Source organism: Peromyscus maniculatus, chromosome 9 (genome assembly GCF_049852395.1).
Source record: "Peromyscus maniculatus bairdii isolate BWxNUB_F1_BW_parent chromosome 9, HU_Pman_BW_mat_3.1, whole genome shotgun sequence".
Taxonomy (NCBI): domain Eukaryota; kingdom Metazoa; phylum Chordata; class Mammalia; order Rodentia; family Cricetidae; genus Peromyscus; species Peromyscus maniculatus.
In genome coordinates this window covers 68041228-68066111 of record NC_134860.1, presented here as the reverse complement: position 1 = coordinate 68066111, position 24884 = coordinate 68041228, and the positions used below count along the sequence as shown (strand labels likewise).

The 24884-nt window shown below is 51.5% G+C and overlaps 3 protein-coding genes and 1 long non-coding RNA gene across 6 annotated transcripts in view; 2 read left to right on the top strand and 2 right to left on the bottom strand.

Moving 5' to 3' along the window:
- Positions 1-525: 525 nt before the first annotated feature.
- Egr3 (early growth response 3) lies at positions 526-5659 on the bottom strand. 2 transcript variants are annotated; one of them, XM_006986374.4, is made up of 3 exons: positions 5495-5659; positions 5017-5069; positions 526-4198 (listed from the first exon to the last, which is right to left on the bottom strand). In XM_006986374.4, the coding sequence occupies exons 2-3, from the start codon at positions 5054-5056 to the stop codon at positions 3189-3191; spliced, it is 1050 nt and encodes a 349-aa protein (XP_006986436.1). In that variant the 5' UTR covers positions 5057-5069; positions 5495-5659; the 3' UTR covers positions 526-3188. The 2 variants fall into 2 exon arrangements, with proteins under 2 accessions (XP_006986436.1, XP_006986435.1); XM_006986373.4 differs by lacking the exon at positions 5017-5069.
- A 485-nt stretch (positions 5660-6144) lies between these two features.
- LOC143267418 (uncharacterized) lies at positions 6145-10223 on the top strand. Its single transcript, XM_076545280.1, has 2 exons — positions 6145-9465; positions 9563-10223. Exon 1 carries the CDS (start codon positions 7718-7720, stop codon positions 8654-8656), a length of 939 nt encoding a protein of 312 aa, XP_076401395.1. The 5' UTR covers positions 6145-7717; the 3' UTR covers positions 8657-9465; positions 9563-10223.
- Positions 10224-12057: 1834 nt separating this feature from the next.
- LOC121832344 (uncharacterized) overlaps positions 12058-24884 on the top strand; it is a 31699-nt gene continuing 18872 nt past the window's right edge. Inside the window, exon 1 of the long non-coding RNA XR_006075991.2 lies at positions 12058-12382. This is a non-coding gene — a long non-coding RNA (uncharacterized LOC121832344). The remainder of the gene's footprint in view (positions 12383-24884) is intronic.
- Pebp4 (phosphatidylethanolamine binding protein 4) overlaps positions 23350-24884 on the bottom strand; it is a 218112-nt gene continuing 216577 nt past the window's right edge. For both annotated transcript variants that reach the window (XM_076545279.1, XM_042285087.2), the window contains one exon: positions 23350-24715. In XM_076545279.1, coding sequence (XP_076401394.1) covers positions 24630-24715 — 86 coding nt within the window. In that variant the 3' untranslated portion in view covers positions 23350-24629. The remainder of the gene's footprint in view (positions 24716-24884) is intronic.

Sequence of the window (24884 nt, the reverse complement as noted above, 5' to 3'; positions counted from 1 at the left end):
CAACCCTGAAGAATCCCTGTCAAGTCTCCACCTGTCTCTTCAGGCTTCAAAAGCTTAAGCAAGAAAATTTCTCAGTACTGTTCCAGAGGCCCTTGAGGGTCTTGTCCTAAGACCAACAGAGAAACAGTTTGCCAACCAGGAGACTTACCTATGGAAACCATAAAGGTTTTAGAAGATTCAAGTCACTGCCCTGACTCCCATGAGTTGAGTTTATCCAACCTGTTCAGCTAATCGCTCTGTCTGAGAATCCCAGAAGGGCAGACTGGAATCTTCTCAGAACCAGCACTCAACATTGGATCGGAAACACCAGAACCCACGCAGAATTCTGACCCAGGCCCAGGGACATCAGTTCTACTCTGAGGGATCTCAGAGCAAGGAGCATAAATCCAGGCACCACAACCTATTGAACAGACCACCACACCCCAAACAAAAGAAGACCAAAACCAAAAACAAACAACACTACCAACAAAAACCCCAGGCCAAACCAAAACTTTATACCATGAAAACAAGAAATAAAACGAGATGTAAAGGCAGGCTGATTGTCAGCAAACACAATATATTTACTGTATTGGCATTTGCTCACAGGGCAAATGGTACAACATTACACCGTTTCAATATCTGTTTTTAAAAATGCTGTTTTCATTAACTATATTATATTGGCATAACAATGTGACAAGGAGTAAATGAAATGTTGGTGAAGAATCTCACCTTTTCACAATATCAAGCATTTTTTTAACCTTAGTATAAGGTACTATAAATCCAAGAAATAAAAACATCCACAAAATATATTACATCTGGTTTGTCTTTTTCTAAGTACTCAACTGTATACAAAAGTCTTTCAAAAAATATCATTCCCCATAGGTTTTCCTGTTTAAAACCTGATATTTTTTTTCTCTCAGTTCACATAAGTTAGAGTGCATTTTCTTTTGTTGGTTTTTTTTTCTTTAAACATGCAGACATATAAAAAAAATCCGGATAGCACAACCTTTTGGCAACAAAGTTATTTTTCTCTTAGTTTAGCTTAAATGTCTGAGAACAGTTTTATTAAAACAAAGGAAAAGTCAGAGTTATCATGCAGTGACATGCATATTTCAGAAGGAGGAAGAAAAAAATATTAAAGGATATTTGATTCCTCCTTCCAGCTTTGAACTGACCAAAATTTTTGTGTTTTTTTTTTAAATAATCATCACATTATAAAAAGTATTCAGCAAAATACTGTCTCTGCAAAGAAAGATTTTACCCTTCAGCTGAAAAAATATGGGCCCTCCTGGCAAACTTCTCCTTCTACAAAAAGCCCGAGTACCTGGAAATTCACAATCCTCCTACTCTTTGAATTTTTCCTCTCTGTTCACTAGAGTCCTTTTAGTATTATTTATCCACCACCAAAAGACGGTGCTTTTTTTTTTAATTAAAAAAAAAAAGTGGGAAACGCATAAAGTGACTTTAAAAACAGACATTCTGTAAACTCCAGACCTTTGTCGCCTCTCTCTGGGCAGCTCATTGGCCACAGGAGAAACGACGCGAATAGGAAACAGTATACATTCAGTCAAGACTGTGGAGGAAGCTGTGTCAGAGAGAGCACCCTTCTCTAGGTCTCCACTTCAAAAGGGCCACCCTGTGTGAGGAAGGGCTGGGCAGGACAGCTGGGGTAGAGGTGCTCCTGAGAAGAGGTGAGGTAGGGCAGGGAAAAGGTGTGATGGGGGCATGAAACAGATGTGCCTCATTCAGCAACACGGATTAATGCAAAAATCCCCATCTATTTTTTGAGGACAATTTGAACAGAATGTGTATGCATATATACACGTGTGCACATAGAGTCACACACATACACAGGTAGATATAATCTCCTCAGTTAACATTTTCATAAAAATAAATCATTTAAAGCTGTATATGCCTACAAATTCTCTTTATTCCAGTGCACTGCGCTGGATAACCAAATGCCTTAGATTTGATTTTGCCAGGAATACAGAGCATGTGTTATGTAAACATATGTGTATAAAGAAACACACACATCTACATACACACACCAACATCATATACATACATTTCACTTCTATCTGTTGTGTTGGCGATCACAGAGGGCAAATGAACAGAGCCAGCTTTCCCAGGAATGGGGGGAATGAGAAATGGGTATATGACAGAGACAAACAGCTGGGTGGTTGATTGAGGCCTGCCTTTCTGGGTAAAGATCTTGAGAGACCTAGTGAGAACCTGAGAGGGAAGAGGAGATGATAGGAGGGAAAGGCAGAGGGCAAGCTCAAGAACACAGATTTTGAAAAGTGGGGGGCTGAGCAAATTATATTTTTTTTAAAGGCAGGCTCAGGAGATGGTGGCTCTTTCTCCCCAAAGATCAAACTGCCCTGAGGCCTAAGAGGGAAGCGCTCGGAAAGGGAAGGGGCTGTGAGGGGGCCAAACCCGAGGCGGCGGCAGCAGTACCGCAGCAGCTGCGTCCGAGGCATTTCTGTAAGAAACATTATTACGGAGCAGATGGAAGACCATCTCCTCCGGCCACATGCAGGTCCCCAGCCTGGGACATCTCCCAACGGCTTGGGGACCCTATGTGAAGAAGAGTTTGGGGGTAGACACAGCCCAGTTCAGCTCAAGAGTCTCACACACGCGTGCGCGCGCACACACACACATACAACACACGCACACTCACACATACAGGCGAGCACGCACACACTCGCGCGCATCACCGCACGCAAGCGCGCGTGCGTGCGGCGGGCAGCAAGCTCTGCGCTTTGGTGCGCTCCTTACCCCCTCCCCCTCTCGGGTGTTCGAGGGGGAACACAAGGAAACACTGGAGGGGGAAACAGTGAGGTGCTTGGGTCTGGCGAGGGTTGGATGGGCCCCGCCTTCAGTCCCCCGCAGGTCCTTGGCGCGGCCCAGCGGCCCCTGGATCAAGGCGATCCTAACTGAACAAAGCGGGCTAGACGCCACCTTTCCACCCCCACGCCTTGGCAAGGGGGGGCAGCAAGGCGAAAGTGCCTCCAGCCCTATTCCCCCAACCATCGGCCGGTGTGAAAGGGTGGGAATGGGGGGCATCGGAGGGGAGGCAAGGGGGCCGCACGTCCAGGGCGAGACCAGGGCGCGGCCCCTGCGCCTCAGTGGTTGGCTTTCCCCGCTGCTTTCAGGCGACCAGCCAGGAGGCACTGGAAGGGAAAAGAGGGGATCTGGGTGCCCGAGCCTCAGGCGCAAGTGGTGACCACAGGGGCCAAGGACACGGTGGGCGCCGAGGATGCAGAGGGCGCACCCCCTTTCTCCGACTTCTTCTCCTTTTGCTTGAGGTGGATCTTGGCGTGGCGCTTGCGCTCGTCGCTGCGCGCAAACTTGCGCCCACAGAACTCGCACGCGAAGGGCTTCTCCCCGGTGTGCGTGCGGATGTGAGTGGTGAGGTGGTCGCTGCGGCTGAAGCTCCGCATGCAGATCCGACACTGAAAGGGCTTGTGGCCCGTGTGGATGCGCAGGTGCCGGGTCAGCTCGTCCGAGCGGCTGAAGCGGCGGTCACAGCCCTCTGCGGGGCACGCGTGGGGCCGCTCGTGGAGCGGGGTCTTGCTAGGCCGATTGGGGTACTTGCGGGGCCGGATGGGCTTGAGAGTGAGTGGCGGCTGGGGCAGGCTGCCGAAACCCGGATGGATCTGCTTGTCTTTGAAGGCCTTGATGGTCTCCAGAGGGGTAATAGGGGGTGGGTTGACCCGGATGGGGTCCATGCCCTGGAAGGGCTTGTGTTCCGGAATGGAGCCCATGTCGTTGGGGTGGTGGTACAGGTTGTAGTCAGGAATCATGGGGAAAAGATTGCTGTCCAAGGCCGGCTTGGCCGATTGGTAATCCTGGGGAGAATAGGCGAGCCCAGGGTTACCCTGGGGGTCGTGGAAAGACACGGGCTCCGAGTAGAGATCACCGCAGTTGGAATAGGGGGGCAGCGCCGGATACATGGCCTCCACGTCGCCCTGCGGAGGTTGCACCATGCTAGCCGTGGACGTCTGCGTACTGAGCGCCCCTGAGGCCGGGGGCACCCCCAAGATGCCGGCGCTCATGAGGCTAATGATGTTGTCCTGGCACCAGTTGGAAGGAGAGTCGAAAGCGAACTTTCCCAAGTAGGTCACGGTCTTGTTGCCGGGGGCTGGCTGGAAAGAGCCCGAATAAGAGAGTTCCGGATTGGGCTTCTCGTTGGTCAGACCGATGTCCATCACATTCTCTGCGGAGAGCGGGGGAGAGAGGGGAGGGGTGAGTGAAGCCGAGCCGGCTCCGGGCTACGGCGGCGCCCCGGTCCTTGCCTAGGAGTAGAGGGTGCGGCCGGCTGGAGTGCGCAGCGCGTGGGGTAAGAGGAACGCTGAGCCCGGCGCAAAGCGGGCGGTGCCGCGCTCCCCGGCGCAACCTGGATACAGCAAAATACTACGGATCGGGGTGTGGAGTGGCTCCGGCACACACACCGCACACGCCGCGCACACACTCACGTACCACACACATACACGCACGCGCGCGCGAGAGCATTGTTGTTCTTCCCGAGGTGGGGCGGACAGGTAGCTGCAGCTACAGGTAGTTTCAGACCCGAAGCGCGCCCGGCTCTCGCTCTCCAGCACACACAACTCGGCCTCTTCCCCCGGCCCTGTCTACTCCAAGACGCCGCGCCTTCATGCCCCAAGCGATGTCCCCCTACGGGCGCTGAGCCCGGGTGGCCGACCCAGAGCGCTTCGATGCTTTTGTCCTCGGAGCGCAGAAGGGTGCCGCCCGTAAAGGGAGCCTCTCCCGGCCCCAGTCTCCTCCCGGCCTGAAGGAGCTTTCGGCTCGTGCTGGAGGGGAAAAGCCTAGACCCCGCTAGGAGTGGAGAGCGGCAGAAAACCGGCCGGTGTCTCCACGGCGGGACCAGCTGCCTTTCCCAAGCTCCCGGGTCCCAGGATCGCCCCCGGTGGCAAACCCTTTCCCCCGCCCCGTGGGTGAGCCCCCTCCCTCTCCCCGCCGTCCCCACACCCCCAATGGCTTTGCTGAACGCCCGGAAAGGCAGCGTCGCAGTACCTCTCCCACCGCGGGGACTCCACGCCGCACATGGCTCCATCCCGGGTGGGAGGCTGAGGGAGTAAGGGGGGAGAGCGCGGGTGAAAAAGACGCTGGGCTCCTCCCGAGAAAGGGGGCTACAGCACCACGCCTTGTGCACAGCCCAGCGATCGGCCCCCCTGCATGGAGAGGGAGAACCCCAGAGCTGCTCGCACCTACCTCCCTCCGGTCGGCGGCTGCCCCCACCCGGGAGAACCAAAGCCTCTACCGTGGCGTCGCCAACCAAGCCTTCCCGATCTCGGAGGGCGGGAGGAGTGGGTGGGAAAAGCAACTCGCCCCCCGGAAAATTCCCAGCGCGCCCCCCATCTTTCCATCCGTCTCTCCATCCATCCATTTCTGCATCCATCGATCTATGCATCCATCGCTAGCTCGCTGCTCCCTCCTCCTCTTCCTCCCCCTTTCCTTCCTTGCTGCCTCGCCGCCTCACCGCCACCCTTACCTGTAGCCATCTGATTGTAATGGGCTACCGAGTCGCTGCTGCCGGAGAAGAGGTTGAGCGCGCTGGGGATCTCCTCGGGGTACAGATTGTCAGGCAATTGGTTTAGCAAACTGCTCATGGTCACCGGCAGCTTCTCGGCGAGTTTGCCGGTCATAGCAGTCCCGAGCTACCGCCGCCACCGCCGCCGCCGCCACCGCCGCCGCCTGTTCCTAACGCAGCTTCCAGGCTAGCGGCATCCGAGAGGCGATCCGTGGTGCAGGGGAAAAGCATGCGAGAGGGAAAGTTCGGGGGGAGGGGGTAGGGAAGAGGGGAAGGGGTGGGCCAGGGGAGGGGATCTATTCTTTTTTGGGGGGAGTGGGAGAGGGGCAAAGAGGGTAATCCTCTCGGGTGCTTCGGCTGGTGCGGTGCGACGCTGGGTCGTGGGGGTGGGGTGGGGCGTGTGCGGGGAGTGGGCTGGGGGCTGGGCTGGTGGGGGGGATCTAGGCTCCAGGGGGTCAGACGCGGCTTCAGTATTGATCTCACAAACAGACGCGCGCCCGCCGACCCCCCCGCCCCCCGATCTGCCACAGCCGCCGCCGCCGCCGCCGCCGCTGCTGCCGCCGCCACCTCCTCTGCCGCTGCTGTTGCCGCTGCTACCACCACCACCAGCCCCGCCGCTTCCTAGCTAGCTCACTGCTGCCCAAAAGCTCCCAGCCAGGGAACTCCACCAGTCTATTTATCTGAGCCCCGGGAAAGCTCCGTGACGTAGCTGCCCATATATGGACAGACAAAGCCCAGCCGAAGGGGCGCGACGTCACAATGGAAGCTCCTCACAATGGAACATTAGAAAGCAGGAAGCGGGCCGCAGCCAACGTGCAGCGCCCGCACCGCTCGCCGTTCTTTAAAAAAAAAAAAAAGGAAGAAAAAAGAAAAAAGAAAAAAAAGAAAGAAAAAGAAAAGAAAAAAGAAAAAAGTCAATTAGAAGATTAAAAAGGAAAGCGAGAGGAGAAAGGAAGGAGGGACGAAGCCCAAGGCAAAGCGCGCGGTGCACAGTGCACAGTCGAAAACCCAGTAATCAAACATGTAGGTTTTTATTTGAGGTCTGCATTAGAGACAACATTTAGGAGGTGGAGGGGTGGAGTGGTTTGCAACTGGCCTCCAGCACTCCCAGCAGGAAGAAAGAGTTCAGTACACTAGGCGACAGGTCCCCTCAGCAGCCTGGGAATTGTTGGGGAAGGGGGAGGTGACTGTTTAGGCCAGGTTCCTCCACCCCAACCCTACCCTTCCTTCAGCAACCTACCCTGGACTGGACTCAGGTGGAGAGAGGGAGTATTTCCTTTTGGGGAAGGGGGTTCCAATGTCTCAGGGCTCTAGTACCTAGAACTTTCCTGCCTACATCATTCTGATTCACCGCCCACAGCCCTGGCCCCTCCCTTGGCTCCTGACCCCGCGCTGACTCCCAGCTGTGCGCAAAAGTGGCCCAGGGATGTGTAGCCTACTGGCTGGTTGCGCAGGGGGCAGAAGTCCCACACTTTCGGGGGCGAGGTCATGAGATTTTGGTGGAGAAGAGGAAAGAGTGAACTTTAGGGGATAGAATACACGTGCACCAAATAATTCCCAGATAAATTCCCTAACGGTTCTAAAGCAAACCCCTTTGGCCACAGGATGGCAGGAGGGCCCAGCAGGCCCGGGCACAGTCGCTGTTTACTGCAGCCGGCGAAGGGCTTGCGGCTGAATTACAGCAGGAGGATGGGAAACCCACGGTTTCTAAGCCGCCACGGCGGTCTCCCATAGTCTCTCCCCTTCTTGTCTCCCAAAGGGCTGTCCTCTTTGCTGCCTGAGGGTGCCTGCAGTCAAGGGCGGCCCCTGTGCCGACCCGGGGTGCTGTCATCTCCCCGAGCGACAGCGGATCCCGGGGGTGGGTGATGTGTTCCCCGAGGCCTGCTCCTGAAGCGCGCAGCCTGGCTGAGAGCTAGGGGGAGGAGAGGGAGGGAGCATGGAGGCGCGACCCCAAATCACACCGGCTTGGCGGGGGAGGATTCCCTCCTCAGTGGCCGCGTGGGCGCGGTGAATCCCGCGTCCCCCGCTGGAGAGTCGGGGTTGAGGGAACTTGCATCTCTCAGGGGGAGGGGGAGTGTTGACAAGGAGGAAGAGAGGATCCCCGGGCCTCACACCGTGGGAGGTCCATGCGGGGCCGGGGACGTGTGGGAGGAACTCCCGAGCTGCGCATTGTGATGGGGGTGGATGACAACCTCACTCCCTCTCTCCTCCCCTCAGTTTGGTAGAGAACAGAGGGTGGGAAGGGCCCAGACTCCCCCGGATCTTCTCTACCTCTTAGGAAAGGAGGGATTCCCGCCGCCCGTGAGCCCCCACTCTGCCACCCCCGCCGCCTCTCCCTCCAGGCTACCCATTCCTGTGCTCCAGAGGCACTGCGCCCCCGGGTTCTCCTCCGCCCGCGCGGCGCGGGGAGACTGCGCGCTGCAGCGGTCCCGGGCTTCGGCCGGAATCAGGGCATGCAGCGCTTCCCGCCCCCGGCTCCATCCCTGGAGGGGGGAGCGGCCGGTCAGGGGCGTGGGCGGCGGTGTGAGCCTGGCTGGGTGCGGGAGGGGCCTCCGCGGCTGCAGGGAGGGTCGTGGGGCAGCGGGCCAAGCCGGGAAGAGCCATACAAGGAGCGGATCCGGTGACGCGCCGGCCGCGCCCCTTCTCCTGCTCTATTTGGCTGCAGATTCCGGTCCCCGGATTTGCATATTTTGGCATCCAGTGGAAAAGGGAAGAAGAACGGAACCCGCAGCCTTTAAAGGAACCGCACAGACTGTAGCGTCACCTAGGGAGGCGGTCGGGGGGGGGCGTGAAAAAATTAGCTTGGAGCTCTGGCCTCTGGCTGGAGAGCCAGGCAACTGGGGCGGGACAGGACGCCCAGGGTACCCGCAAAGCTTTGGCTGCGCCTCTCTAGCGCTTCCTGCTGCGCGTGAGAGGGGAGGCTGGCGGGTTGCTGTGGGAGGGGCGGGGTGTCTTGGTGGGTTCCTGCCCTCTGCCTGGACCTACGGAAAGATTCTCAGCCCTGGAACAAGCGGCAGGTCTAAGATTGACTGCAGTGCCCATGTCTCCCCGCGGGAGGCAGAGATCAGCCCAAGGGGGTGCTGGGAAGGAAGTGGAAGGCCTTCTGTGGCCCTGCTGAACTAGCAAGGACTCCAGATCTCACCCACTTTCCACCTGTTGGGCTCTCTCCATAGGAAGAGCTGGGAGCCCTGTCCCTTTTCCATAGAGGCCTGTGGTGGAAGCGTTTGGGATTCTCAAAGGCTTTCTGGTTCCAGCGCCAGTTAATGCTCCTCCAAGGATGACCCGGAACACATTCAAAGCTAGTTTGTTGCTTCTAAGAGGGAAAGCATGTAGCCGGCCGCTGGCTTGCACCAGGACCTAGTTGCCTACTAGGCAACACTGGAAAGGCTGTCAGCCTCCTTACTGCTAGTTCTTCGAATGGAATGGAAGCTTTCAGTTCACTTAAAGTATTTACCAGACTTTCTTTGTGACAAGGCATACTACTGACCTTATCTGTTGATTGAGGTAACAGTACAGACCTCATAGGAAGAATTAAATCAGAGAATTTTCATGGAGTACTTATACCAGACCTCTAGCAAGCACTCAGTAAACAGCAATTGCTATTACACTCTATTCTCCCCCATCCTGCTGCATGATGGACACACACTCCTCGTGTGTCCCAGAGATGCACTCAGACGGCGCAGTTAGTAAAAAGTGCCTAATGGAGGAAGGCATCCCTTCCAGCTTGTCATGGACCAGAAATACATTTACAGCAGGGAAAAGGAAATTACTGTTTGGGTGCCTGATAGCTGTGCCAGTCTAGGGATGCTTAAGGAACAGTCCTCTCTCTGCAGGAGCTAAGGCCTGGATGCAGCCTTCCGCAGCTGCTGGTGGTTACTAGGCCTGGACCATTCTGTAACACCCTGGAATGCTTTAAAAACACCAACAAAAAAGTAGGGCTCCTAGGAGAAGGTAGAAGGTTTGGGGGCCTTTTCTTTGCCCTGAAAGGAGCCTGCAAGCATAGGCCCTTAATGACTACTTTCTATTCAGGTTGTAGTGCTAACAGATGTCCTCCGTCACCCTGGATGATGATGGTAGGTGGAAGCTGTGGTTCTGTGCCAGTAGGCACAACCAGGAATTTGGAGCAGTGCGGGGTGTTTACAGTGGTGGTTTTGTAGATTGCTATAGTCCCCTGGTTGTCAGGGGTGGAATTCAGCATAGAAAAGTTTTTTCCCCCTTCCTCACTGCCCTCCCTCCCCGTATATTTCCTTTCTCCCTCCTGGAGAGGGGCTGCGGGTGTTTTCAGGTTTATTGGCGGGCTCCAGAGAGATTGCCAAGAACCTAATTACCTGAACCCTAAGCCCTAAAGTTGTTGGGGAGCGAGTAGGCACTGGTTCAGGGCGTCCTCCCCTGGAGCTGGTGAAAGGCAGACAGGCCATCTCTGTGTAACAGAGCCAAGGCTGCTGTCTCCCACGGAGGGGGAATGGGTGTCTTCATTTTGGTGAGGATAAAGAAGATGTGGTCCCGGAATTCCACTGCGGAAACAGACACAATTCTGTCTTGGTCCTTTGTTCCAGGCATCTCTGCACTTTACCTCTCCTTTTTATTAACCAGTCTTCTATCTTCCAAGAGTTCCTCCTTGCCCTCATTAAAATTAATTCAACCTGGGATGTTAGCCATCTTAATGCTTTACCGGTCTTAGAAGGCATTTGCATTTACATTTATTTGTTTTTATGTGTATGGGTGTTTTGCGTGTGTGTGTGTGTGTGTGTGTGTGTGTGTGTGTGTGTGTGTGTGTGTGTATACAGAGGCCATAAAAAAGTCCATCAGGTCCCCTAGGACTGGAGTTAGCAGACAGTTGTGAGTCTCCCTGTGGGAACTGGGAATCAACCTCTGGTCCTCTGGAAGAGCAACCAATTCCCTTAACTGCTTAGCCATTGTTCCAGTCACAAGGGAATTTGCCTTTTAAATAAAAATGCGTAGGACTGGTGCTACAGACTGGGGGTGTGCTCAGTGGTGAGAGCACTTATGTCACCTGATCAAAGCTCTGGGTTTCAAGCCTTCCAGCGACTTCTTTTTTGGTGTGTATATTGTATGTATGTGTCTGTGTTCATGTGCATGCTCATGTGTGCATGTGTCCCTCAATTGCTCTCTACCTTATTCTTTTTGAGACAGAGTCTCATTAAAGCTGGATTTTACTGATTGGGCAAGATTAGCTGAACAGTGAGCCCCAAGGATCCTTCTGTCTCTCAGTGTCCGCATTACAGCTGTGTGCACTTTTTATATGGGTGCTGGAGATCTGAACTCAGGTCTTCATGCTTGGGCGGCACACAATTTTCTGTCTGAGCCATTCCCCCCCTCTCTGTCTGTCTCTTCTCTCTCTCTCTCTCTCTCTCTCTCTCTCTCTCTCTCTCTCTCTCTCTCTCTCTCTCTCTCTCTCCTCTCTCTCCTCTTTCTCCTCTCAGATAGGGGTCTTGATTTACCCTTTGAAGTCAGCTGAGTGGCCTTACCTCCCAAGTACTGGGATAATTGATGTGTGCCTTTACAAGTGGTTCTACCTAGCAATTTGGAGAAAAAAAAAATGCTTAACAAGAGTTGCTAATAGAACCTGAAGATACTAAGCACAGTACTCAGAATGTCACCTGGATCATGGAGGTACTCACTAATGCTGCTAGAATGGAAATCCGGTTGTAGGACTTCGAGCCCAATAATGAGAAATGGGAGTTTGCTATTGCTCAAGTCACCCCAAGGATGTGTGTGTGGAGGACCTGCCCTGGAGGCATCATTCTTGAGTGCCAGTTATCTTGAGGGTCTTCAGGTGGTTTCCACTTTTGGGTGCCACCCAGGAGGGTCACTGCTTGGTCACCTACTGCTCATTAGTGAAATCTCTAGAAGTCATTGCCATGTCTTTGGTAATGGCATCCAGTTTAGAGGAGAGGCTAGGTAAAATTTTCCTGGAAGCTTGAAGAAGGAAAGTTTTGGTTTCCTATGGGGTTAGTGAGCTTCATGGGGACCTTGATGCTGGTGCTTCTGGTTGATTATAGTTCTAGAAGGTTGGGACACTGATATATGATGCCTCCTTTGGCTGGCCAGGCCTTGTATATATACTCTGTTTTCCTTCCTTTTTTTTTTTTAGATTTGTATTTTTTATGTGTATAAGTGTTTTGCCTGTGTGTGTGTGTGTGTGTGTGTGTGTGTGTGTGTGTGTGTGCGCGCGCGTGCGTGCGCGCTTGGTGTCCATGGAGGTCAGAAAAGGGCATCAGATTCCCTGGAACTAGAATTACAGATACTTGTTAGCCCCCATGTGAATGCTGGGAAGAAAACCGATCCTCTGTGAGAGTTAATAAGTGCTCTTATCCACGAACCCGTTTCTCCAGCTCTCATTCTCTTTACAGCAGCCAAGTGAGGAAGATCTTTGGATTGTCTTCCTCACTTCTTACTGTCAAGATCTATATGGCTGGGAGAATCTTATTAGCTTCCTGGAAGTTAATTGGTCTCAACATGGCTGATCTATTTGAACTCACCCCACCTAACTCCAAAAAGAATGCTTTTGACTCTAGCTGTTGTCTCTTTTGTGACTGTAACAAAGGGAAGGAATGAGGAGGTGGCTGGTGTGGGTAGGATGGATGAGGTGGGTGATGGAGGGCACTACAGGCAGTTGTGAGCCACCACATGGGTGCTGGGAACAGAACTAGGCCCTCCGAAAGAGCAGTAAGCACTATTTATTAACCACGGAGGCGTCTGTCCATCTCCTCCATCTTTTTTTTCTGAAGACAAGGAAACTCACTGAACTGGAAAACCTGGGGGAGAAAGCAATAGAAAGGAGGCTTTGACTGTGGTATCCCAGCATCCTTTGGACCAAACATGGAGGTAAAGAAAGAGCCCAGGCCAGAAAAGGGGCCTAGCACTTGCACTTCTAGTAAGTAGGCATGAGAGACTGTGTTACTCTGAGCTCAAGTCTAACGCTGTTTCAATGGCCATGGGATCCTCTGCAAAGAAAATCACATACTTCACTTTATGTATTTTTAAATTTTGTATTTGGTGTGTACACATGTGCCTGTGTGTACATCTGTGTGTGTGTGTGTGTGTGTGTGTGTGTGTGTGTGTATGTGTGTGTGATTGACTTGAAGTGTCTTTCCTCAATTGCTCCCTACCTTTATTTTTTTTAAAGATCTCCCCCACCTCCCTCTCTCTCTCTCTCTCTCTCTCTCTCTCTCTCTCTCTCTCTCTCTCTGTGTGTGTGTGTGTGTGTGTATGCGCGCATCTGTGTGAGTTTCTATGCACGATGCTCCTGCAACTATCCTTGGAGATCAGAAGAGAATGTCAGATTCCTTGGAATTGGAGCTCCATGTGGATCCCGGGAAACAAGCCCAGGTCCTCTGCTGAGCCCCCCAATCTGTTCACTTTGGAGTTTCTCTGCAGCTCTGCTTCGGCTGGGCTGGCCGGCCAGTGGGCTCCAGGGACCTGCCTGTCTCTGCATCCCTTCTCTACAGCTGCAGTTACAGGCACACACTTGGCCATGCCCAGCTTTTTTCCCCGTAGCTCTAGGGATCTGAACTCAGATGCTCTTGTTTGCCTGGCAGGTACTTTATCCACTGAACCACTTCCCCAGCCAGACATCGTTTTCTTATAAAATCTATTGGTCTTAATTCAAATGAACTTCTTCTAATCATGTAGAATCACGGGATATTTGGGAATCACACTTCAGGTAATTTCAGAGTGTCCGATAACCAAAGAGAAAATGTTTTGCTACAGAGGACCGCTTGCTGGGAGGGTGGGAGTAGCCACTAGATTCCCAAGGTGGTTTATCCTGGAGATAGCTCCCAAGGCCTAAGTGAGCGAGTCCCTAGAACTAATTAGTTGTCATGGGTAACCCAGAGGCTGAGCATGGGGCATCAGGACAGAGCTGGGGCAGGGAGGGAGGGAAGGAGTAACAGGCTATTGTCCATTGTAGGTCAATGTCAAACACTAGCCCTGGCCTGGCTATCATGAGTTCTGATTTTCTGGATAAACGACTTTGGCTATGACCAGTCTTATTCATGGGCTTCAAGAGAGTTGGACAGCCCTCCTCTTCTGCTAATTTCAGCTCCAAGTTTTGTCAATTCATGGGTTTCTGAATGAATTTCTAATGATGGGGGGCTAGTAAGGGGAGAGGGAAAGAGAATTCATGAACCAGGTCCCCTTTCTCAGCTCTCTGGGTTTCTGACTATCTTAGGCAAGTGTGGGAGGAATGTATTGAAGTTCCTAGTCACAGTTAAAGGTTCTAGAAGGAGGGGCGGAGTTCCTGGGGCAAGGGTGGGGTGTGTGTATGGGGTGTGTGTGTGGGGGGGGTGGGGGGGTCAGGGGATGAGGGCTTGTAATAGGAACTTTGCTGTCTTAGTTCAGAGGCTCATAGAAGGTAAATGGAGTCATGTGCTCTAAGGGCCTGTGTCTCCCCTGGGACCCACAGTGGGATAACCCCTTCTCAGTTAGGAGGGATGGTGTCTCTGCAGAAAGGACTCTCAGGGGATGGTGCTTTTTGGAAAGAGGAACTTCATGATTTGAAATGAAGCAGAAAAGGTGTGAGTGTGTGTGTGGGGGGAGGGGAGGGGCGGTAGAGAAGGCAGCTGGGGAGAAAAGCGAGGAGACAGAAAATGGGAGGGACCATGGGTAAATTCTTACCTCCGTGGTTTGCAGTACACCTGCTTTTGCGCAACAGGCTTTATTCTTAAGGCAGGCGCTGATTTTTTTCCCCTTCACCCTCAGAAGAAAAACTCTAGGTTTTAGAGAGGGTTCCAGGCTTTTAGGTCTGGTCTCAGCCTCAGCCCCAGACTGTTATTAGCCCTTTAGTCTCTTCCATACCAAAGAGGATTGGAAAGCACATCTTTGGCTCTTTTTTTCCCTTGCTGCTGTATGCATCCAGTCAAGCAGGATTCAAAGAAGCAGTTAATGACTCTCTCGAACTCGGAACTGTAGCTCTTGGTGGGATTAGTGTCCTGTTCTGTGATCAGCTCAGGCATGAGTTTAATGCCTTTGTAGGGGCTGGTGATCACCAAGGAAATAAGTCTTTGGGAGTACAGGGCTTGAGGCAGGGTCTCACTGTGTAGCCCAAGTTAGACTTGAACTTTTAATCCTCCTGCCTCAGCCTACTGAGCTGATGATTAGAAGTGGGAGCTCACAATGGCCTGTAACTCCATCCATCCTCCTACCTACACCAACTACCTCTTCAGAGACTCCATAAATCCTCGTTCAAGGTGGAATATGCTAAATACTCCACCAGTCCTAATTTTGAAGGGGGGGGGTAATTACCAGTGTGAAACCAGGGAAGGAGGAGTATGAGGGTGTGTGTGGGGGGACCCAGAAACAGTACAACAGGGAACCACTATGGATCCCAGGTTGGGGGCAGGGGTGGGGTGGGGTAGGAGTCATCCGACACAATCTCAAGAGGTAATAACCCCGTTAATTGAGAGGTAATGATCCTTGGCATTTTCATCTTCAAAGCCAGGAACAAACTGTAATTAATGCTCCCACCACCCGGGGGCAGGGTGGGGTGTAGGGAACCTTGAGCTACTCAGGGAAACTGAGGCATTGGTGCAAAGTCCTTAGGAAAGAGGAATGGAACCCGGCATATGCTGGGATCTTTGGGGAGCTTGGAACACATCAGAGCATTGCCCTCTCCAAAAACCTTGGCAGCCTGGAGAGAGTTGGAGAGAAGCCCAGGTCGTGTATAGGATGGGAGACATACACAGGCCTCGCCACAGGTGGTAGCAGGGTAACTGGATTTGCTGGTGGCTGAGCTTAGGGAGCTTTGGCTCACATTTCCCAAAGCATGGCCTGGGATGCTCCAGGAGTGGACCGTGCAGTCCCCAGCATGTGCTGCCGTCTCTGCAGAGTGCAGAGGGAGAGGAAGTCCTTCGCTCCCAGATGCAGGCGGGCTCCCCGCACATTCAGAGTGACTCATCGGGCGACTCCGAAATGCCTCCCGGTTTCTTCATCTCAGTCTGGCTACCCTAAGCCCGGAGGGAGTTTTTCATTAGCATGATTATCCTGCTGTTGTTAAAAGCTGGTAAATCTCACCCAGAGACCGAGGCCGGGAGCAGCCTCTGAACTGCAGTCCGAGTTCATAGGTCCCCAGCTGCCGGCCAGCGGCGCCACTCAACGTCTCCTGTCACCAGTTCTAACCCAGATGTCCGGGTACCCGGGGCAAGACTCTCAGGCTTTGTGTGGTCTCAGGGACGCCATCTCCGCCCACCCCCCTCCAAGTGCTCACTCCCAGGGCATACAGCCAAGTTCTGTTCTACCGGATATCACCCTGGGCAGGACAGGGGGGTGGCTTTTCACAGCCTTACGCCTCAGTCTTCTTGGCGGGAATGTTGTGAGGATGCCTTGTCCACAAGCTTCCCTCCCCCTCCCCCCATTTGTGCAATCCCTTGATAAATGTGCCCCTTCTACACAAGAGCAGGAGAATAACTTCTGATTTTGTGCAGATTCCCATTGCATCCCTATTTCTTCCTGGTCCCAACACCATCCCCATCCCCATGGCAGGAGAATCTGGTGTCTAGTAGGACTTTGCCTTTTTCTTTTCTTTTTTCTTTCCTTTCCTTTCCCTTTCTTTCTTTCTTTCTTTCTTTCTTTCTTTCTTTCTTTCTTTCTTTCTTTCTTTCTTTCTTTCTTTCTTTCTTTCTTTCTTTCCTTCCTTCCTTCCTTCCTTCCTTCCTTCCTTCCTTCCTTCCTTCCTTCCTTCCTTCTTCCCTCCCTCCCTCCCTCCCTCCCTCCCTCCCTCCCTCCCTCCCTCCCTCCCTCCCTTTTTTCTTTCACAAGTCTTCAGAGGGTTGTGTACCCACGGCACCATCACACATTGGGCTAAGGCATTGGTGAAAGGAGATCGGGTCTTTGCAGTGGGGAAAGTCAGGTCCCGTGAGGCTTCAGGATGGGTAGAGAGAGTAAACAAATACAGGTGATCTGGTGGTAAGGAGTGTGGGTAAAAATAAAGAAGGAAGAGAGGGTGAAGAGTGGTGAGGCCTATCTTGGTAGTTACCCTTTGATCCTTGCATTTGGAGGTATGGGTTGGTCTGCTGGCTTACCTATCACAGTACTGATTTCCAATATATGGGTCAGAGTTTTAGTCCAGTTATGTCTTGGCTTATTAGATGCTCTGAAAAATTCCATGTGATTATTTATTTACTTATTTTCTTAGTCTCACCAGGGGCCCATGGAATGGCTCGTCAGGAGGGATGCCAGCTGCTAAGCCCGACAACCTGAGTTTGGTCCTGAGGGAACCGACGCTGAAAGTTGTCCATGCTTGTCATACCGTGTGCATCCCTATGTGAATGCACACATAAATGAAAAAAAAAAAAATCACATGGAAGTACATTAGGGACAGTCAGATCCGGAAAGCAATCATCACTTGGCCCCTCTTCCTCTGGAGTAGCTTCTTGCTTTACCGCTGCGGCTATCAGACAGTGTTGTGAGGACAGGGCCACTTTCGTAGTCTTTCTTAGGCTGGAGGGGGAGGGTATAACGGGGTAGCAGGTCACTGGTGATAGTGGCTTTGGGTGCCCAAGCCCCAAATCTCGGGATCACACTTCCCTCTTGCACAAACTGTGTTGTTTTTTTTGGGGGGGGGGAGGGGAAGGTGGAGACGTTTCTTCTAGACCCCAAATGAAAGAAAAAGTGGTCACGATGGAAACTCAGACACATTCTTCCCCATTGCCTTACTTCCCTCCCGTGGTCACACTTCCGGTTGCCACCACAGGGTATTTTAGGCTCAAAAACAAAGCATCAGATCTATTTGAGCAACTTTTGTTCCATCGGAGTAGAAGCCGAGGGGCCTGTGGCCGCCCTGGGCTAGGCCACTTCCCCGGGGAACTGACGCGTTTCCCCTTCTCTGCCAAGGTTCAATTTAGCAACTTCGTCAGGCCAATTTTGGCTTCTCCTTTCCCTGGCTGGGCAGCACATAGGCAAGGGGCCAGAGGTAGGGCTGCTAGAAGGATGGGCATAGGTCTGGATGCCTTCCTCGTGAACTTTAAGGGAAGGCTTGCTTCCCTTCTGCCAGCACCTCCCTGCCCCTTCCTTCCCCGGTCACACACAAGAAACCTCCATTGCAGTCATCAAAACTCTGCTTGCAGCAGCAGGCAATTGCAAAGGGAGATTTGTGGTTAGGTCATGTCTGGTCCTTAGTCTCCTACAAACGGAGGGTTTTTTTTTTTTTTTTTTTCTGTGTTAGTGGTGAGCTGATGTGCGATCAGGCTGTGAGTGAGAGTATGTTGAGGTTCAATAATATAATTACAAATGCAACTAACTTGTCTAAGGATGTCTAGAAAGAGGTTGGCACAGTCAATACCCCGTAGTGTCTGTCGGGTGTGTACACCATGTGATTTTGTGTGGGCTGTTGTGTTGACAGCATGTATGTGCAGGTTGCATCCAGAAGAGGTGTGTTGTAAATGTGGATGTTCATGCTTGTATATGTGTGGACGGGCAGGATAAGACTGATAAGAAGCCAGAAGACTCTTGAATTCCTGACAGTTGTGACCAGTGTCCATGTGGGCAAAGGTTAGGCTGTAAATTAGTGGTTCTCAACTGTGGGTCACAAATCAGATATCCTACATATCCGATACGTATGTTACAATTCATAACAGTGGCAAAATTACAGTTATGAAGTGGCAACGAAAATAATTTTATGGTGAGGGGTTAACACAGCACGAGGAACTGTATTAAAGGGTCGCAGCATTAGGAAGGTTGTAGATGCTGCTGTAGATGTTATTTATGTGTGGATCAAGGCTTGGAGGGTAGGCTGCTGTGCTTAGGTAAGCCTGCTGTGCTACCAGCCAGGGATGAGCCGCTATTGGTGCTCATAGGTGCCTTGATCACCCTGTCTTCTCAAGTTTCCTTTCCCATCCTATGGACTACAGCATCCCCTCCCAGCACGCATGCCCCTCTCCTCTTGGGGGCATGTCTTCTGACCATTTTCTTCTGATGTTCAACGCTTGACAGGCTTCACCATCACACAACTGGACTAGGGCAGGGACTTTGCCATCCGTAAGTCGCACGTTTCCTTAGGGTGCACGCCAAGACTGTCTCTGTTTTTGTGGGTGGGAGGGGGTCTTGGGAAGCAGAGAGCATGTAGGCTTGCAGGCCGTTACTCAGGCCCTACAGGAAGTATGCTTACCTGCTTTCAACATGAGACTGGACGTGAAAGTGGGAACCCAGAGCTGCTGGGTCCCTTTCTGATGGCCTCTGTTTCATTCCATTTAACCCACTGCTCCTGACTTAGGATTCTAGTTCATGAGTCTGTGTGTTGCCTTGGGTCCCTGAAGTGAATATGAGGGTCTCCTTGCTTGGGTTTTGTCTAGCTTGCATCTGAAATAGACGTTGCCTGTGGGACATGCCAGGGTCGTCAACTCCCTACATCCATAAACCCACCTTTAACCGTTAACTTGGCTCCTTTTCATTCTCAATCATGGGGATGCTCATTCTACTCTGCTGTAGCGCTTTCTCTGCCACTTTCCAAAATAACCATACAGAGTTGTAGGATACGGAGGTGGAGGGGACCTTACAGAGCAAAGAGTATTTGATAGATGGAGAAACTGAGGCCAAGAGAGGGTGGCTGACTTGCCCAGGCAAACAGAGCAATGAGTGGCAGAGATGAACGACCCATCAATAGCTCTTTTACAACAGAACATAGAAGGCTATATCCTTTTCTATTTCCTTTTATTCTTGATTCTTTGCTGGTCTCAGAAGGGGAGATACGGGCCCAGGGTGTGTGTGTGTACAGGTACACATCTCATGTGTCTCTTAGCAGCTACTGGGGGGCAGAGGTAAAAGTTAATTACCAGAAGGAGGAAATGTGTTCTGGAATTATCTCGGGTACTATTAAGCTGGCTAAGGTAAGGTCCTGGAGGCCGGTGGCTCTGCCCTCCATTCCTTCAAAGTAGATCAAACACCTGAAGAGGCTGGTGGTGGGGGGAGGCGGGGGGGGGGGGGTAGTATTCTGAGTGAAGGGTCTTTATCTTTACAGGGAAATGCTTGCTAGTTGCTAAGAAACTGGGTGTCTTTCCTGATCTGAGCCTCCCAATGTTTTCTTAGTTTTGGGAGGGGGATGCTGGGCTGGGGCTCAAGCTGCTTCGCTAGTTAGTCCTCTCCCTTGGCTGCCAAGGCCCTTATGGGTCTGGCAGGAAGAACTCTTATTTGGAGGAGGAGGCTCCTGGGCCTGAGCCTCATGGCTTGTTTCAGTTGAGCTGGGGAAAACAGGTAAAGTGGAGGCAGGGGAGAAGGGGAAAACATGTATTTGTTGAACAGCCTGCGTGCCAGACACTGCATTGTAGTATCCGACACGCTATCTCCTTTAACATCGTAACCCATCCTAGAAAGAAATCCCCCCCACCTCCCTCCCTGCTTTCCATGATACTCTTTATTGCATTTGAAACAGAGGTCTGAAACAGTTGCGCTGCTCGGGGTCACTAGCAGACATGTCGTGTGGCAGACATCCACGTGAATTTAGGTCTTTGGCGGGGGTGGGGTCTGGGCACTGGGCTTTCTTTCTGTTCCATGGCTACTTAGCCCTAACACCACCACCATCACCACCACCATCACCGCCATCACGGTCATCAGCAACACCATCGCCACCATCATCATCACCTTCACCACCATCACTACCGTCTCCATCATCACTGCCATTCTTGAGTGCTCCTAGGTGGCGGTCCCTTCTCTCCCACTTCCTACCGTTTTTTTCCAGAAGTGTCTATCACCCAGGTGTGTGGGAGGGAATACAGAAGGGGGTTCAGTGAATGGGTGGCGAAGCGGTGAAACAGTGGCCTTTCAAAGGTAGGGAGCACTGGCGCGGTCTTAGGCTGGGTCAGCCTGTTTGCCTTGAGTACTCGGAGGCCCTAGCCTTTTCCACAAGGGTCCAGGAGGGCTAGGAGCCTTTTTCCTTGGGCCCAGTGAATAAAAGACCTGGACTTTATTTTATATTGCCCAGAGAGTAAAATTAGAGTTCTGCTTCCCCCTGGATACCGTGGCGAGAGGCTTTAAGTGAATACAGTCTCCTGCCATTGTTTTATATGAGTCAGAGATCAGGGCTCCGTTTCTCCGTCTATATATACGATGAGTTTGCTACTGCCTGCTTTGCCAGGCCGTTCGTTTGTGGTGTCAACTAAATGAGAGAGCAAGCACGGAGACCTGAGTAGGTTGTGAATCAGGGTGGGAAGACAGGAGATGGAACGTTACGTGGAAAGCGTTTGGTGTAGTGCTTGGTATGCAAGAAGTGTTTCGGTAACAACTGATGATGATGATGATCACAATGATGATTTTTTTTTTTTGTTTAAAGATGTCAGTTCTCCTTAGTGTGTAAAGGATCACATTATGCTCCCTTATATATTTCTTGGCAATTTGCACGCCGTCGTTTTCTTTTGGAGGAGCTAGTGAAAAGGGGCGTGAGGCCCGCAGAGATCGGCAGGTAAAGAGCCGAGTCAGGATTAGGCGCCCCCACTGGTTGCTCTCCAGGACTTCACTTTCCCCCTCCACCTCTAGGCCTTCCCACTGTGGTTCTGGCAGGGCTGGCTTTAGCCCGCTGGCCCACAGGACCTGGGCCAGCTATGTTTTCCACTTCTTAGAACCTCAAGAGCGAGGGTCCCTCATGGGGCTGAACTCAAAGCCTAAAACTCTTGGGCAAAAGAAAGGAGGGGTGAAGAAAAAAAAAAAGGGAAAGAAAGCAAGCTGATAATTTCCTCGAAGGATAAACATCCGATTTTTTTTTCCTTACCCCAAAATAAACATGCTAGCCGCAAGGAATTAAAAGCAGAAGAGGGGAGGATGTCTCAATTTGGGGTTGTTCTAGCAAGCGGACCTTCTATTTATCCTGGTCCTGGGCACCAATTGGAGCTGCCAATTACACTCCGCACCTGGCATGGTAAGGGTTATGGAGAGAAGCTTCCAGGGAACATGGAACCCAAAAAGTCCCCTTTGTGGCTGTCTTCCATGACACTGCAAATGGAAACTTCCTTTTGTTTCTTATTTTAGCTCTGCTTACAGGCTCGCCTGGTGGGGTAGAGGGAGCCGGAGGAGGTTCCTTTTGCCCTGGGCTGGCACCAATGTGCTGCTACAGCATAAGAACTTGCTCCTATTCTTTTGGGTGGGGATCTGAACCTAGTAACGGGAGGGGCAGCATGCTCCCGAGACACAGACTCGGTACCCCTCCCCATCGCGTTCCTCAGATCCCATCAACTGGAAATGAACTAATGAGTTAAGAGTGTGTTCCACAGGGTGAAGGGTCAGCTGAGGCCCCTCTACCTTGTAGCCATCGTGGGGCAGGCCTCTAAGAAGGTAATAGCCAACATGCCTCGCTTCACCCTGCCCCTTTCATCTGGGGACCGCAAAGCACGGTGTACGTGGGTTGCCAGTGCTGCCGAGTCCCAGCCAAGGTCTCCACATGTTGTTAAATCTTGGAGGGAAATTGATCGAGGGGATCTTGAGGGGAGGAGAGAGGACTAGGGTGGGGGGTAAAGCAGCCGAGAAGTTATGGTTCCTGCTGCACACGAGAGGAGCAGAGATGCATTTTCAGGGGTCCTTGGGCAGCAAAGCCAAGAATCGCTCAAGGAAATCCAAGGACCTCAGATGATGAAAACCCTTTCCCCATGCCCACCAAGGAGCCTCCTCACAGATTCTTCAGAGCACACATCTGATTCTTGTCCCCCATCTTTCTCCAATCGACTTATCATCCCATAATTTCTTATTGCTTGTAAGGATTCCATTCAACACTGTAACATGGCTATAAGGGTGGGCCTGGCCTTTGTCTACCTAGCCAGCCAATGTCTTTCTTGCATGCTTCTTTCCAGCTACTTTACTGGCCTTTCATTTTCTGGAAGATGCCACATATGTCCCTGCCAGCAGTTTGGGGAAGCCCTAAGGAGCTCTCTGTCTCCATCTCTAGTCATTGACTTAATCGCTATCCCACATTCCAGTTCCAGCTCCGAACACCACTTCTTCCAAGAGGCCTGACCTCTCCCGCTCCTGCCAGAAACCAGACCCCCCTTTACAGTTTCATAACGCTGTCGTGGTTTGCTATAACTTGATTGTGACTATCTCATGATTAACACTCCCACCCCAGGTTGCTAAGCTCCACAAGAGTAGCATCTCTCTCTCTCTCTCTCTCTCTCTCTCTCTCTCTCTCTCTCTCTCTCTCTCTCTCTCTCTCTCTCTCTCTCTCTCTGCCCAGGGTATAGCATGGAACAGGTGCCAGCCAAATTCCCTAAATAAAGGTTGTTGGCTGTTGGAGCCGGAAAGGTCCATGGTCAAAAACCCAATTTCCACTACCACTTCTTCCGTCCACACTGCCATAGCTGGGGAGGTGGAGCTTCAGGGAGGATGAAGGATCTGGCAGCTCAGGCCCTGGGATCTGGTCTTCTGTCCGTCAGCCTGATGCACTTGCATTTGTAAGGAATCCTCAGAGCGAGGGCTGGACTCTGGTCCATTCCTCCTTGTCGGTTTTCTTCTTTCCTTCTTTTCCTCCTATCCCTCTTTCTTTTCTTCCTCCTCTTCCTCCTCCTGTGTGTGCATATACCCTTGTGTTTGTGCATGAATGTGAGGTCAGAGGAAAGTCTCAAGCATTGTAGTTCCTTAGGTACAGCCAACATTTTGTTTAAGACAGAGTTTCTCTCTCTCTCTCTCTCTCTCTCTCTCTCTCTCTCTCTCTCTCTCTCTCTCTCTCTCTCCTCCTGGTTTTTCAAGATGGATTTTTCTGTGTAGCCCTGAATGGCTGTCCTAGAGTGTGGTGATTTTGTGTTCCTCAAAATATTGTGCACCCTTATAAACTTATCTGGGGTCAGAGAACAGAACAGACACTAGATACAGAGGCCAGAAAATGGTGGTGCACACACACCTTTAATCCTAGCATTCTGAAGGCAGAGATCTATCTGGATCTCTGTGAGTTCAAAGCCACATTGGAAACAGCCAGGCATCGTGACTCACACCTTTAATCTCAGGAAGTGATGGCAGGAAGCAGAAAGATATATAAGATGTGAGGACCAGGAACTATTCTGGTTAAGCTTTTAGGCTTTTAGCAGAAGTTTAGCTGAGATCCATTTGGATGAGGACTCAGAGGCTTTCAGTCCGAGGAAACGAGATCAGCTGAGGAATTAGCAAGGTGAGGTGGCTGTGGCTTGTTCTGTTTCTCTGATCTTCCAGTGTTCACCCCAATACATGGCTCCGTGTTGTTATTATTAATAAGACCTTTTAAGATTCCTGCTACACTAGAGATATGCCTGCCTCTGCCTCCTGAGTGCTGGGATTAAAGGTATGGGCCACCACTGACCAACTAAGACAGTCTCTTATTGGCCTGGATATTGGTCAAGTAGCCTAGGCTATTGGCTAGTGAGCTTTGGGGAATCTGTTTGCATCTAATTCTCATTTTTCCCATTACTGGGCTTTTTCCCATGGCTTCTGGATATCCCAATGCAGTTCCTAATGCTCACAAGACAAGCTCTTGACTGAGCCATCTCCCCAGCCCTTCCCTTGTTAATCTTCAAAGGAATACAGGTTAGAAAGTGTAGTCAAAAGTTTTCTGGGGGATGTCTTTCTGTACGTTGTGAATATATGTTGTTCCATTGGTTAATAAATAAGCTGCTTTGGCCTAGAGGCAGGTAGGAAATTCAAGGAGAGAGACAGGAAAGAGAAAGGTGGAGTCTAGGGAGAGGCCAGCCTGCCATCCAAGGAGCAACATGCCAGCAGACCGGTAAAGCCATGGAACATGTGGTAATACATAGGTTAATAGTTATGGGTTGAGTTAAACTATAAGAGCTAGCTAGCAAGAGGCCTTCCATAGGCCATACAATTTTAAATAATATAATCCTCTGTGTGTTTACTTGGGTCTGAGTGGTTGCAGGATTGTGGGTGGGAGAAATTTGTCTGACCACTGGGCTGGGCAGGACTGGAGAAAACTTTTGACTACAAGAAAGTGAATTATTAAGTTCTGGGTGACTTTTTTCCCTTTTTTTTTTTTTTTTTTTTAATTTGGAAGATACCAAGAGGAGATTCTGACCCCAGACCATCTGTAGTGGATTACATGACATGGGCACACACCTGGAAGGTACAGTTTGTAGCTTAGTGAACAGTTATCTTTCACTAAATTTGCCTTTGGCCTCGTTCATTCATACTCAGTCATGAACTGGGTGCTTGTTACGGCCTGTGGCAGCCGGTAGTTCCGCAGAAAATCGTCCATTTCCCAAGCACCTAGAAAGACAGACAGACCACAGAGAGACAGTAAGGGATAACCACGGACTTAAAATGGCCTGCCAGGAAGAGGTCAGCTCTGAGGGGACAGAGTTACCCTTGGTCACTGAGCTAGGGAGTACATACTGCATGGGAAATCTTCTGAGCCCTAGATTTGGGGGGGGGTCTG